Source organism: Ornithorhynchus anatinus, chromosome 21, assembly GCF_004115215.2.
Source record: "Ornithorhynchus anatinus isolate Pmale09 chromosome 21, mOrnAna1.pri.v4, whole genome shotgun sequence".
In the NCBI taxonomy this organism is placed as follows: Eukaryota; Metazoa; Chordata; class Mammalia; order Monotremata; family Ornithorhynchidae; genus Ornithorhynchus; species Ornithorhynchus anatinus.
In genome coordinates, this window is record NC_041748.1 from 21,329,137 (window position 1) to 21,343,315 (window position 14,179).

Here is a 14,179-nt window from a genome sequence, read left to right on the forward strand (position 1 = left end):
TAGACACGCTCCCCGTCCAAGGAGCTTACGGTCTAGAGGTGAGCTTCTCTGCTTCTGTGTCGCACGACGGCTGGTTTAGGAGGGTTATCCCAGTGCTTTGCACACAGTGAGCGCTCAATAAGATTCAACCATCATGACAGTGTTTTTTTATGGTATTTCTTAATCACCTACTCTGTGCCAGGCACTGGGCTAGATACAGGCTGATCGGGTTTGCACAGCCGCGTCCCCTGTCACAGTCTGAATCCCCATAACCGACGCATAGAGAAGTGATGTGACCTACCGAGGTCACCCAGCAGACTAAGTGGCGGAGCCGGGATTAGAACCCAGGTCCTCCTGACTCTCAGGCCCGGGCTCTAGCCATCAGGCCACGCTGCTTCTCTATTTAGGAGAAATCGACACCCATCACCAGCATCCTTCGCGTAGGCTCACCATACTGTTTTTTTCCTAGGGCTGCCCTCTCCATTTCAGTTTATGTCGTACTTGGCTTTTTAACCAAATAATTCACTCAAACAGTGGTATTTATTGAGCGCTTACTGGGTGCAGAGCACTGTACTAAGCACTTGGGAGAGGACAGTAGAACAATAAAACAGAAACGTTCCCTGCCCACAACGAATTCAGACTGAAATCCCTCACATGCTCATAGAGTCTGCTCTCATGGACAGGGAATGAATCTGCTAATTCTGTTGTCTCATGCTCTCTCAATCAATCACTGGTATTTATTGAGTACTCACTTTGTGCAGAGCACTGGACTAAGCGCTTGGGAGGGGACAGTATAGCAGAGTTGGTAGACCCCTTCCCTGCCCCTATGAGCTTATAAGAAGCACTTAGTACAGTGGTCTACACATAGTAAGCACTCAGTAAACTCTACTGATTTATTCTCTGATTAATAATTATGACATTTGTTCAGCAGCATTAAGAGAAGCGGCGAGCCCGGGCCTGGGAGTCAGAAGGACCTGGGTTCCAATTCCAGCTTTTCCACTTATCTGCTGTATGATCTCAGGCAATTCACTTCACTGGGCCTCAGTTTCCTCAACTGTAAAATGAGGATTAAGACTGTGGGCATTATGTGAGACAGGGGCCGCACCCGACTCAATAATCTCATATCTACCCCAGTGCTTAGCACAGTGTCTGCCACATAGTAAGCACTTAACAAATACTATTATTATTATTATTTTGCACTTACTATGTGCCAAGCACAGTTCTAAGAACTGGGGTAGATATAAGATATTCATGTTGGGCCCAGTCCCTGTCCCATATGGGGCTCACAATCTAAATTGGAGGGAGGAGGATTTAATCCCCATTTTAGAGAAGAGGAAACTGAGGCCCAGAGAAGTGCAGGATTCGCCCAAAGTCACACAGCGGACAGTTGGCGGAGATGGGTTTAGAACCTAGTTCTCCTCAAAGTTCCCCCATTAGTGGGTTTCGTATAACTACCGAAATCCCGATCGTGGCTCTACTATAAAAGCTTTGGGAACTTGGAAGATAACTTCATGTAGAGTCTATGAACACAACAACAACAGAAAAAGCTAGGAAGACACGGAAGAAACCATATGACGTTTTGCCGATTTTCTTAAAAAGTGAAATTTTTATCATTTTGAACATTTTTCCCCGCAGCCTGGATTTGTCAGAACTGGCTAAAGCTGCTAAGAAGAAACTTCAGTCAGTGAGTAACTCTCCCCAGCTTTTTTTTGTATTATTTTAATACGGAAATTACGATAGTCTTCTCGGGCTAACCTGTGTTTTACCAAATCTGTGTCTCTTGGCATGATTTCATCCTAGCGGAATGACCTATTCTTCAACGAGATTCGATAGAGGTTTCTATTTTCTTTTTTTCCCCACCCTTGCCTCTCTCTCGCTCTTCCTTTCCCCCTTCCTCCTTCCCTCCCTTCTCTTTGCTCCTTCTCTTTCTTTTACCTCTTGTCTCAACAATCTCACCAATTCATCCCCTTTCCCCGCCCAAGCCCCACAGCACTTAAGTCCATATGTGTAATTTATTTATTTCTATCAGTGTCTGTCTCCCCCTCTCGACTGTAAGCTCGTTCTGGTCAGGGAATGAGTGTTTTGTTCTGTCTTCCTCTCCCAAGCGCTTAGTACGGTGCTCTGCACACAGTAAGTGCTCAGTAAGTACCACTGAGTGTTAGGCAGTCAGTTTTATTTACTGAGCCCTTCCTGTGAGCAGAGCAGTGTACTAAATGCTTAGGAAGGTGCAATAGAATAGAGTGGGTAGACACCATCCCTGCCCTCAAGGAGCTTTCAGTCTACTGTGTGCAGAGCACTGTTCTAAGCACTTGGACGGGAGAAGGCAATAGAGTTGGGAGACATGAACCCTGCCCTCGAGGAGTTTACAATCTACTGGGTGCCAAGCACTGTGCTAAGCCTTTGGGAGAGTAAGAGAGTACCAGAGAGTTGGGAGACAGGAACCTTGTATCCATCCTAGTGCTTAGGACAGAGCTTAACAAATACCACAATTATCATTATTATTATGAAAGGATTTGACTTTTCCTCCAGACTTTTCCCCGAGGAGCTTGTGATATACTTGGGTGCCGGGCACCGTTCTTTGCACTTGGGAGAGGAAGGACATTACAAGAGAGTTGGGAGAACGCGAACCCTGCCCTCACGGACTTGCAGACCTACTTTGTGCCGAGCACCGTGCCATGCACTTGAGAGAATACAAGGGATTTGGGAGCCACAAACCCTGCCCTCGAGGAGCTGGCCATTTACTGTGGGCTGAGCGCTGTACTGTGCACTTGCGAGAGTACAAGAGAGTTGGAAGACACAAACCCCGCCCTCAAGGAGCTTGTCGTAATCCTACTGGGACCCCCGTCTTCGTAACCTGACTATATCCACCCAGCTCCTTCCGTACGCTGCCAACCAGTTCTCTCTTAACTCTCTTCATCAGCGCTGTCATCAATGATATTTAGTGAGCGCTTACTATATGGCGGAACACTGTACTGAACACTTGGGAAAGTATAATACAACAGAAGGCCCGCCTCCTCCAAGAGGCCTTCCCTGACTAAACCGTCCTTTCCTCTTCTCCCACTCCCTTCTGCCTCACCCTGACTTGCTCCCATTATTTATCCCTCCTCCCAGCTCTGACATTTTACTTATTTCTATTGTTGTCTGCCTCCCCCTCTAGACTGTAAGCTCATTGTGGGCAAGGAAGGGGTCGGTCATATTGTTATATTGTACCCTCCCAGGCGCTTAGTAGAGTGCTTTATAGGTAGTAAGCACTCAGGAAATACGATCGAGTGAATGAAGAGTGAAAAAATTGGCAGACACGTTCCCTGTCCCTGCCCAAGCTCATCCCCTAATTCCCTACAAGGTGGTAGACTTTCCTTCCTTTGCCCCCACCATCTTTTTCCGCCCAGGCTGGCTCTGCTCTTACCTTTCTTTCTCATCAGCGTGGGTCTAAGGAGCCGTGGGAGCCACAGTAGGAGTACCTCCTACGGCTCCCCTTTACCTGGAGGAAAAGTTAAATCCTTTCATAATAATAATGATTTGTGGTATTTGTTAAGCACTTACCACGTGCCAAGCTCCGTCCTAAGCACCAGGATGGATACAAGCAAATTGGGTTGCTGTCCCACATGGGGCTCCCAATCTTAATCCCCATTTTCCCGCTGAGGAAACTGAGGCCCAGAGAAATGAAGTGACTTGCCCGAGGTCACGCAGCAGACAAGTGGCAGAGGCGGGATGGAGAATTCAGGTCCTTCTGATGCCCGGGCTCTAGTCACTAGGCTGTGCTGCTGCTCAGGCCCAGAATCAAGAAGAGGCAGCCGACGGCATCACGGAAGAATGCTGAATCATAATCTCCCTGGATTAGAGAAGTATTGTAAAATTGGGGCCGGCTATGGTGGCTCCAGGTTGTTGTCTGTGGAATTTGTTAATCGCTTACTCTGTGCCAGGCACTATGCTAAGCACTGGGGTAGATACAAGCTAATCAGATTGGACGCAGTCCCTGTCCCACACTGAGCTCATGTTCTCAATCCCCATTTTACAGATGAGGGAACTGAGGCCCAGAGAAGTGATGTGATAGAGAAGCAGCGTGGCTCAGTGGAAAGAGCCCCGGCTTGGGAGTCAGAGGTCATGGGTTCGAATCCCAGCTCTGCCTCTTGTCAGCTGACTGTGGGCAAGTCACTTCACTTCTCTGGGCCTCAGTTCCCTCATCTGTAAAATGGGGATGAAGACCGTGAGCCTCACGTGGGACAACCTGATGACCCTGTATCTCCCCCAGCGCTTAGAACAGTGCTCTGCACATAGTAAGCGCTTAACAAGTACCAACATTATTATTATTATTTACCTAAGATCACCCAGCAGACGGGCGGTGGAGCCGGGATTAGAACCCAAGTCCTTCGGACTCCCGGCCCCGGGCTCTTTCTGCTAGGCCATACTGGTTCTCATAGGTGTGCGTCTGCTTTTGATCAAAACGTGTACGTTCACTGGGATTTCATTAAATAATAATAATAATGGTATTTGTTAAGCCCTTACTGTGTGGCAAACACTGTTCTGAATCCAGAACCGCAGTCCTTGTCCCACAGAGGGCTCACCGTCTAAGGGAGAGGGAGAGCAGGTATTAGATCCCTGTTTTTTCCAGAGGAGGAAACTGAGGCCCCGAGAAGCGAAGCGATTTGCCCAGGGTCACAGAGCAGACGAGTGGCAGAGCCGGGATTGGAACCCGGGTCCTGTGACTCCCAGGCCCAGGTTCTTTCCACTGGGCCACGCTACCGCTCACGTGAGCGGCATGTCCGCTAACTCCCCACGAGTTCATCATCGTCCTCCGTGTTTCTCTTGTCCTTCCTTTTTGATTTTTAGCTAAGTAACCACCTGTTTGAAGAACTCGCCATGGACGTGTACGATGAAGTCGACCGGCGGGAAACGGATGCAGGTGTGACTTGTTGAGGGCTGACTTTATCGTGAATCGGAATCGACAGCCTGCGGTCTGGGACTTTGCAGTCATCCATTTTAACTGCAGGCTTTCCTGGACGCAGGAGCCATAACTGCCGAGAGAATAAGCCCTCGTCCATCCCGTTCGTTTTAAAGAAAGCCTGTGCTTTGGGACTGGGATTTAGAGCCCATTTAGAGATGGAATAAATCAGTCGGTCAGTCATACTTATTGAGCACTTACTGTGAAGAGCACTTTTCTAAGAGCTTGGGAGAGGACAGTATAAAAATGAAAAGACACATTGTCTGCCCACAACAAGCTCACAGTCTAGAAGGGGAGAAAGACATGAGTATAAAAAAAAGAAATGACAGGTATGGACTTAAGTGCCGTGGGGATGAATAAAGGGAGCGAGGCAGGGCGACGCAGAAGGCAGTGGGAAAGTGGAAAGGAGGGCTTAGTCAGGGAAGGCCTCTTGGAGGAGACGGCCTTTCGATATGGCTTTGAATTGTCAGGAGGGCAGGCATTCCAGGCCAGAGGCGGGACGGGGGCGAGAGGTCGGAGCTGAGGCAGAGGAGATGGAGGTCCAGTCGGAAGAGGCGTTAGAGGAGCGAAGTGTGCGGCCCGGGTTGGAGTAGGAGAGTAGCGAGGCGAGGTAGGAGGGGGCGAGGGATTGAGGGCTTTAAAGCCGACGGCGAGGGCTTTCCGGTGAAGAGTAAGGGGGTGGCTCCTGCTGTCGAAGGGCGATTTCATTCAGTGATGAAATTCCATCTCTAGCTCTGCTTTACTGCACTCTCCCAAGCCCTTTCATCCAGTGCTCTGCACGTAATAAGCGCTCAAGAAATCCCACTGACTGTTCGATTGATTCTCTCTGACCAGTTTGGCTGACTACCCAGAACCACAGTACCTTGGTAACGGAGACAACGGTGGTTCCCTTCCTTCCGGTAAACCCGGACTACTCGTCCACAAGAAATCAGGTAAGTTGCTGTTGCGGGGTCCTCTGGCCGGGAAGCTCGTTGTGGACGAGGAGTGTGTCCGTTAGAATGTTCTGATGTCCTCCCCTAAGGCTCAGTACGGTGCCTTAAGGACACAGTAAGCGCTCAATAAATACGACTGACTCTTGTAAGTTGGTGTTATAAATCGAGAGGCAGCTTGACCTAGCGGATAAGGTCCAGGCCTGGGAGGCGGAGGACCTGGGTTCTGATGCCGGCTCCTCCACTTGTCTGCCGGGTGTGACTTTGGACACGTCGCTTTACTTTTCCGGGCCGCCCGACTGGTCTGTAAAGTGGGATTAAGACCGGGATCCCCTGTGGGGCAGGGACTCTGTATAATCCGATTAGCTGGTCTCTAATGCATCACTTAGTAGAGTGCCTGGCACAGAGTAAGAGCTTTAACAAATACCGTAAAAAAAAAAAGTGTGGTGGGAAAGGCCATTTTTAGATATCCTGCCTGTCATTTCTAACGTGAAAGTGTTATGTCAAATTAAGTGTGAACAAAGGCAGGCTCTACATTACCGGAAAGTTTGCAAATCCTAAAACAACTTGAATGTCAACTAATGATAATAATAACTGTGGTATTTGTTAAGCGCTTCCTACGTGCCAGCCTGTACTAAGCAACGCGGTCGATACCGTACAGTCAGGTTAAGCACAGTCCCTGTCCCCCATGAGATTCACAGTTTAGGAGGGAGACACATCCCCTTCCTCAAAAATCTCCAGTGGTTGCCTACCCACTTCCGTATCGTACAAAAACTCCTCACCATCGGCTTCAAAGCCGTCCATCCCTCTGCCCCCTTCTACCTCACCTCCCTTCTCTCCACCCGCACGCTCCGCTCCTCTGGTGCCGCTCACCTCCTCACTGGGCCTCCAGCTCGCCTGTCTCGCCGCCGATCCCTGACCCACATCCTGCTTCTGGCCTGGAACGCCCTCCCTCCTCAAATCCCACAGACGATGCCTCTTCCCCCCCTTCAAACCCTTACTGAAGGCCCATCTCCTCCAAGAGGCCCTCCCAGACTAAGCCCTGCTTTTCCTCATCTCCCGCTCCCTTCTGCATCACCCTGACTTGCTCCCTTTACTCTCTTCCTCCCCCCGCCCAAAGCACTTATGTACATAACTGTCGTTTTATTTATTTATATTGATGATGATAATAATGATCATGGCATTTGTTAAATGCTTACTCTGTGTCAAGCACTGTTCTAAGCACTGGGATAGAAACAAGGTCATCAGGTTGTAGCAGTTGGGGCTCCCACTCTTAATCCTCATTTTACAGATGAGGTCACCGAGGCACAGAGAAGTTAAGTGGCTTGCCCAAAGTCACACAGCTGGCAAGTGACGGAGCTGGGGTTAGGACCCACGACCTCTGACTCCCAAGCCCGGCCTCTTTCCACTGAGCCACGCTGCTTCTCTATGTCTTCTCCCTCCCCTCTAGACCGTAAGCCTGTTGTGGGCAGGGATTGTCTCTCTTTATTGCTATATTGTACTTTCCCAAGCGCTCAGTCCCGTGCTCTGCACCCAAGTAAGCGCTTAATATATACGATTGAGTGAACCAGGATCGAATCCCCATTGTACAGACGAAGGAACTGAGGCCCAGAGAAGTCCAAGTGACTTGGTTGAGGTCACACGTGTGCCACGTAGCAGGGCTGAGATTAGAGCCCAGCTCCTTTGACTCCCAGGCCCATGTATTGCACCCTCCCAAGCGCTTAGTACAGTGCTCTGCACTTAGTAAGTGCTCAGTAAATACAATTAATTAATTGATTGATTTCCCCTGGATATGTGCTCTTCACTGATGGCCCGGACCTTTTCTCCTGTGGGGTTTTGTCAAAATTTAAAGAGCAGCCAGAAGAGCCGGAGAGTCAGAAGACCTGGGTTCTCATTCCGGCTCTGTCACTTGTCTGCTGGGTGACCTTGGGCAAGTCATTTGCCTTCTCTGGGCCTCAGTCACCTCCGCTGTAAAATGGAGACTAAGACTGTGAGCCCTATGTGAGACGGGGACAGTGTCCAACTTGATTCACGTGTGTCTACCCCAGCGCTTAGGACAGTGCCTGGCACATAGTAAGTGCTGAACAAATTAAAAAAGAAGATGATACAGTGATTGGAGTATTTGCTGGTGCCGTTTGGCTTTATGTGCAAAAAATAAATGCGTGTGATAGAAGGCTAATCTTAGCGGCTCTGAGAGGTTTCCTTACGAACGAGCTATTATCCCTCTAAGCAAGTACAACTTTTACCACAATTTGTAAGGAATATACTTCGATAAATGCCTTTCAAAGCACTTGTTTTGTTTTTGGTTTGTTTGGGGTTTTTTTAATGGCATTTGTTAAACGCTTACTATGTGCCAGGCACTGTTCTGTGCACCAGGGTGGATAAAAGATAATCCGGCCCGCGACCTACACGGGGCTCCCAGTTTTAATCCCCATTTTGCACATGAGGTAACTGAGGCCCAGAGAAGTGAAGTGACTTGCCCAAGGTCACCCAGTAGACAGAAGTGACTGACGGCCAGGCCTGAGCTCTAGCCACTAGGCCACCCTGCTTCTCGGCTGGATCGTAGACTCTGCCGGAAATCTGCTCACCCCAACTTTCTGCATCTCTCAGGGAAGACAGAAACTAGCCCGGTTCAACGCTCACGAATTCGCCACCCTGGTCACCGACATTCTGAGTGACGCCAAGAGGAGACAGCGAGGAAACACCAGCTTAGGCTCTAAAGGTAAGGCCCAAACTGCCACGCTGCCAGAGATTAAACAGAACTGCTCTCCTGGCTCAAACGTTTTCATTGAGTGCCCGCTATGTGTAAAGCACTGTACTAAGCGCTTGGGAGAGTACAATGTAACTAGGTAACAGATTCCCTGGCCACGGTGAGCTGACAGTATAGAGGGAGAGACAGACATTAATAGAAATATATAAAATTACAGATATGGACACAGCACTGCGGGGGTAGGGGGACTGTGGGACAGGGACTCGGTCTAATCTGATATATCTGTATCCACCCCAGCGCTTAGGACAGTTCTTTACATATAGTGAGCGCTTAAATGTAATAAAGATAAAGGGAGTGGGTCAGGGCAATGCAGAGAAGGGAGTGGGGGAAGAGGAAAGGAGGGGGAGCTGGGCCTTGAATAAGATTTTGAAGGTGGGGAGAGTCATTGTCTGTTGAAAATGAAGAGGGAGGGCATTCCGGGCCAGAGGAAGGACGCGGATGACAGGTTGGTGATGAGATAGACAAGATAGACAGGGGGTAGGATTAGAGGAGCGGAATGTAATGTGCGGCCGGTGTGGAGTAGGAGGGCAGGGAGGCGAGGTAGGAGGGGGCGAGGGGATTGAGGGCTTTAAAGCTGATGATGAGGAGTTTCTGTCTGATGCGGAGGTGGATGGGCAACCACTGGCCCATCACTGAGGCATTAGTAACCGTGAAGTGGTCTGAGGTCATTCATTCATTAGTATCTATTGAGCGCTTACTACGTGCAGAGCACTGTACTAAGCGCTTGGAATGTACAGTTTGGCAACAGAGACATGAGACTGTATGCTCATTTACACCCCAAATCCACTACTGGAAAAGGCCTAGGCCTTTTTTTTTTCTTTTTTTGGAGGGTGGGGAAGTAATTAGTTGAGCACTTACTGTATGCCGGGCACTATACTAAACACTGGGGTAGATACAAGCTAATCAAGTTGGACACGGTCCCTGTCCCACACGGGATTTGCAGTCTTAATCTCCATTTTACAGGTGAGGTCACTGAGGCATAGAGAAGTTAAGTGACTTACCCAAGGTCACCCAGTAGAAAAGTGGTGGAGGCAGGATTAGAACCCAGGTCCTTCTGACTCCCAGGCTCATGCTTTATCCACTAAGCCAGGTTGCTTCATTTGGCCAGGTGCTCCCGGTGTGATTTTCCTCTGTCTGGGGGCTTCATTTCTTACTTTCTGAGCACTCACTGTGTGCAGAGCGCTGTACTCAGCGTTTGGGAGACTATAATACAATGAAGGAAGGAAGGAAGGAAGGAAGGAAGGAAGGAAGGAAGAAGGAGGAAGAAGAAGAAGAAGGAAGGAGGAAGGAAGAAGGAAGGAAGAAGGAAGGAAGAAGGAAGGAAGGAAGGAAGGAAGGAAGGAAGGAAGGAAGGAAGGAAGGAAGGAAGGAAGGAAGGAAGGAAGGAAGGAAGGAAGGAAGGAAGGAGGAGAGCTTACAGCTAAATGGCATATATGTGTATATTTCCCCTCGAGATTGTAAGCTCACTATGGGGAGGAAATATATCATTTGATTGTTATATTGTACTCTCCCGCATGCTTGGACAGTGTTCTGCATGCTCTGCACGCAGTAATTGATTGATTTACACGTAGATCTTTCAGTCCACCAACTGACCTTTATAGCGGTATTCTGTACGGAGTCCAATCGAACGCCAGACTATAACGAGGTTTGTCTTTCCCCACAGACAACGTGGAGCTCATCCTGAAAGCAATCAAGAGCCAACACAGTAGCGAGAGCCAAGATAACGACCAGCCCGATTACGATAGCGTTGCGTCCGACGAGGATACGGATTTAGATACGACAGCGAGCAAAGCCAACAGACAAAAGGTAGGCCTGGCACCGAGAGTGCCCAAAACCCTAACTCTTCGTTCGCTCCGCAGGATTCTCTGCGTGAAGCGTAATGCTCTTCTTCTGATATTTAGCCTCAGCCAGTGGGTAGCGAACAACATTCCGGCCTGTCCAAAAGACAGGACCGAAAAATGGGTACGGGATGAGCCGGTGGAATCCACGCCAGAAAAGGATAAATGACATCGGGGATAAGGAAACCGACGGTGAATGTCCATTAGTTCCATCCCCGGTTCAGGCGATCCACCAGCGGTATTTAGTGAGGGCTCAGTGTGAGCGGAGCACTGTGCTAAGCACTTGGGAGAGGTCCGTTGCAATTCAGTTCAGTTGGTAGACACGATCCCTGCCCTCAGAGTGCTGGACGGTTGACGGTCTGTATTAAAAAAAGTAAGTGCCTCATTAATAGGATATCACTTTTTATGAAATATTAGACTGTAAGCCCGTCAAAGGGCAGGGACTGTGTCTATCTGTTACCGATTTGTCCATTCCAAGCGCTTAGTACACTGCTCTGCACATAGTAAGCGCTCAATAAATACTACTGAATGAATGAAATGCTCACTTAAAGTAACTCTGAGTCCCCTGCCAAAAAGATGCTCTTCAGTAGGAAAAGGATTATTACGGAAAACAGTCATTACAGCGTAACAGATATATATGTATGTTTATGGTATTTGTTAAGCGCTTCCTGTGTGTCAGGCACTGTTCTAAGCGCTGGGGTAGATAACAAGCAAATCAGGCTGGACACGGTCCATGTCCCAAGTGGGACTGTCGGTCTTAATCCCCATTTTAGAGATGAAGGAACTGAGGCACAGAGAAAGAAAGTGATTTCCCCGAGGTCACTTAGCAGACAAGTGGCGGAGCCGAGATTAGAACCCAGGTCCTTCGGACTCCTAGCCACCGGATCATTCAGGAATGAATGAAAGAAGCCAAATTGGGGTTCCAAGGCCAAGCTAAATGGAACCCCAACTTGGCTTCTTTCATTCATTCATTCATTCAGTCATATTTATTGAGTGCTTACTGTGTGCAGAGCACTCTACTGAGTGCTTGGGAAACTACGATACAGCCGTAAACAGTGAAATTCCCTGCCATAGAACCCAAGCTTCTGCAAACCCCATAAATGCGTGCTTGTTACCATAAGGGAAAAAAAACAAAACAGGCAGTCTGTGGTCATAATTTAGTATGGATCCTTGACTTTTGGAGTTTCTAGGGTGTGTAGCCACAAGTTTACTGTGTTAATTTTAATTCACATGACAGTACTGAAAGTTAATTGGCCCGGTTTTGAAGCCTGGGTGTTTCCCCCCGGCCCCCCCAGATATTAAGTATCCTACTGAATGTTCCCTTTATCTTTAGAGCCTCGATTCCGACTTGTCAGATGGATCGGTCACCGTGCAAGAATTTATGGAGGTGAAAAACGCCCTAGTGGCTTCTGAAGCAAAGATTCAACAACTAATGAAGGTGAATAACAACTTGAATGATGAGCTGAGAATTATGCAGACAAAGGTAACAGATACATTTATAAAAGCGAGGTTTATCTTTCACTACGTTGACATAGTAACACTGATGGTTATTGTGGTATTGGTTAAGCGCTTACTCCGTGCCAAGCACTGTGCTAAGCAGCGGGGCAGGCGACAAGACACAGATCGGCCATAGGATGGGTTCGGATCGGACACAGGCGCCGTCTCCCACGGGGCCGACGGTCGCAGCGGGGAGGGAGAACGCGTGGTTGACCCCCGTTTTACGGGGCAAGGGAAGGGAGGTGACTCGCCCCAGGTCACCCAGCAGGCAAGGGGCTGAGCTGGGATCGGCCCCCACTTCCTTTCATTCACTGATTCGTGTGCAAGCACTGCGCTAAGCGCTTGGGAGAGTATAACAGAGCAATAAACGATCACATCCCCCACCCACGATGAGTTTACAGTCTTCCTTCTGACCCTTTCCACTAGGCCCCACTTCACGAGACTGTCCGGAAGAAGCCCAATTAGTCACAGTACGTGGGGCTAGAAATTGAAGTAAAGATGAACATCTAGCCTTTGAGCGATGGCTTTTTTAAGCACGCGCTCCGATATCTGTGACGCCGTAGTCTTGGCCCTTAAATCCAAAGACAGATGGCAGACAGAAGCAGAAGGCGCAGCACACGCTTTCCCGGAAAAGGAAAAATATTTTCTTTCATTAAAGAAATGTGTCAACAGGGACGAGATTCCCTCTTGAAAATCTGGGACCTGGGGAGGCCGATTCTGAGACCTAGAAACGAGGGCACTGAGGTTCTAGGTTTAAAATATCGGCCGCTCCCTCTCCGGGGAAGCAGGCATGGAGTTTCACTGTAACTCCCTCAGCTCGTCCCCAAGGCTACAGGAGAGAGTCACTGCCCTCCCTTAGGGGACTAGCTCAGTCGCGGACGTTTCTCCACCTCGTGCCGGAAGGTGATCTACCGAGCCGCTCTGGCTGATTCAGAGGACCCAGGGCCCGCAGCCACAGGGTTCTGTGCGGGGAGACGGGAAGAGCGACGAGGGAGGGAGCTTCGGAGGCTGGGCCGGAAGCTGCTGCCTTAGGCGGGTACCGGTGGGCCCCCTTTCTCCTTCCACCCACTCCCAGCACGGCTAGCGGCGAAAACGTGGCTGACGCACGGCCTGCCTCACGGCGGACGGAAGCCATCTTTCCGGACAGGGTCCGTCCGCAGCTTTCGGAAGGTTCCGGCGATCAAAGACCGTTTTCTCTGATTAAGCTGACAATCCTCGGTTTTCCCCCAGCAAGTAGAAATTGACAAACATTCCTTCCTTCCTTTTTTCTGATTTTTTTTTAAGCACTTACTATGTACTAAGCGCCGGGGTGGGTACAGGACAGGTTGGACACAGTCCCTGTCTCAAACAGGGTTAATCCCATTTTGCAGCTGAAGGAAATGAGGCCCAGAGAAGTAATGTGACTTGCCTGAGGTCACGCAGCAGAAGAGTGGAGGAGCCGGGATTAGGATCCAGGACCTTTGATTCCCAGGCCCGTGTTCTTTCCACTAGACCCCGCTGCTTCATCTCAAAACTGCAATCTTTTTTTTTAAGAGCAGGAAAGGGTGTAATCGTCTTAAAAGCTTGAATATCACTTCAGTGTTTGCATGGGAAGCAGGCTCTGCACGTGTCTTATACTTATTTTTGTCACATTCAAACTAGTGATAATCGTCACATTTGTTAAGCGCTTATCACATGGCAAACACTGTACTGAGCGCCGGAATAGATACAGGATAATCAGGTTGGACAGTCCCCTTCCTACACAGGACTCATATTCTAAGTAGGAGGGAGAGCAGGTGTTGAATCCCCATTTTACCGATGAGGAGACTGAGGCCCAGAGAGGTGAAGTGGCTTGCCCAAGGGAGCTTTATTAACCGCAACCTGCATCATTTAGTTTGGGTCCAGTCGCTCAATTCGACCATCTAATTTTAGAAATTGGCCTTTGGGGGTCCGGGTAGCTTTCCGAGGCTGCTCTGGGGAAAAAGCTTCCTACCTTCGCCTTTCATGTGGGATCAGAAAATAGCTACATACCAATTATGGTAAATAATAATACTATTACTAATAATTGTGGTATTTAAGCACTTACTATGTGCCAGGCACTGGAGTGGATGCCAGCAAATTGGATTGGACACAGTCCCTGACCCACATGGAGCTCACAGTCTTAATCGGGATTTTCCGGATGAGGGGAACTGAGGCTCAGAGAAGTGCAGTGACTTGCTCGTGGTCACACAGCGGACAGGTGGTG

General features: G+C 49.1%; 1 protein-coding gene across 3 annotated transcripts in view; it reads left to right on the forward strand.

The window, feature by feature from the left end:
- GIT2 (GIT ArfGAP 2) overlaps nucleotides 1–14,179 on the forward strand; it is a 59,965-nt gene that overhangs the window by 30,353 nt on the left and 15,433 nt on the right. For 2 of the 3 annotated variants that reach the window (XM_029048913.1, XM_029048914.1), the window contains exons 10-15: nucleotides 1,615–1,663; nucleotides 4,810–4,882; nucleotides 5,756–5,853; nucleotides 8,461–8,572; nucleotides 10,284–10,426; nucleotides 11,792–11,941. In XM_029048913.1, the coding sequence (XP_028904746.1) occupies nucleotides 1,615–1,663; nucleotides 4,810–4,882; nucleotides 5,756–5,853; nucleotides 8,461–8,572; nucleotides 10,284–10,426; nucleotides 11,792–11,941 (625 nt within the window). The remainder of the gene's footprint in view (nucleotides 1–1,614; nucleotides 1,664–4,809; nucleotides 4,883–5,755; nucleotides 5,854–8,460; nucleotides 8,573–10,283; nucleotides 10,427–11,791; nucleotides 11,942–14,179) is intronic. The other variant, XM_029048915.1, reaches the window with a different exon arrangement.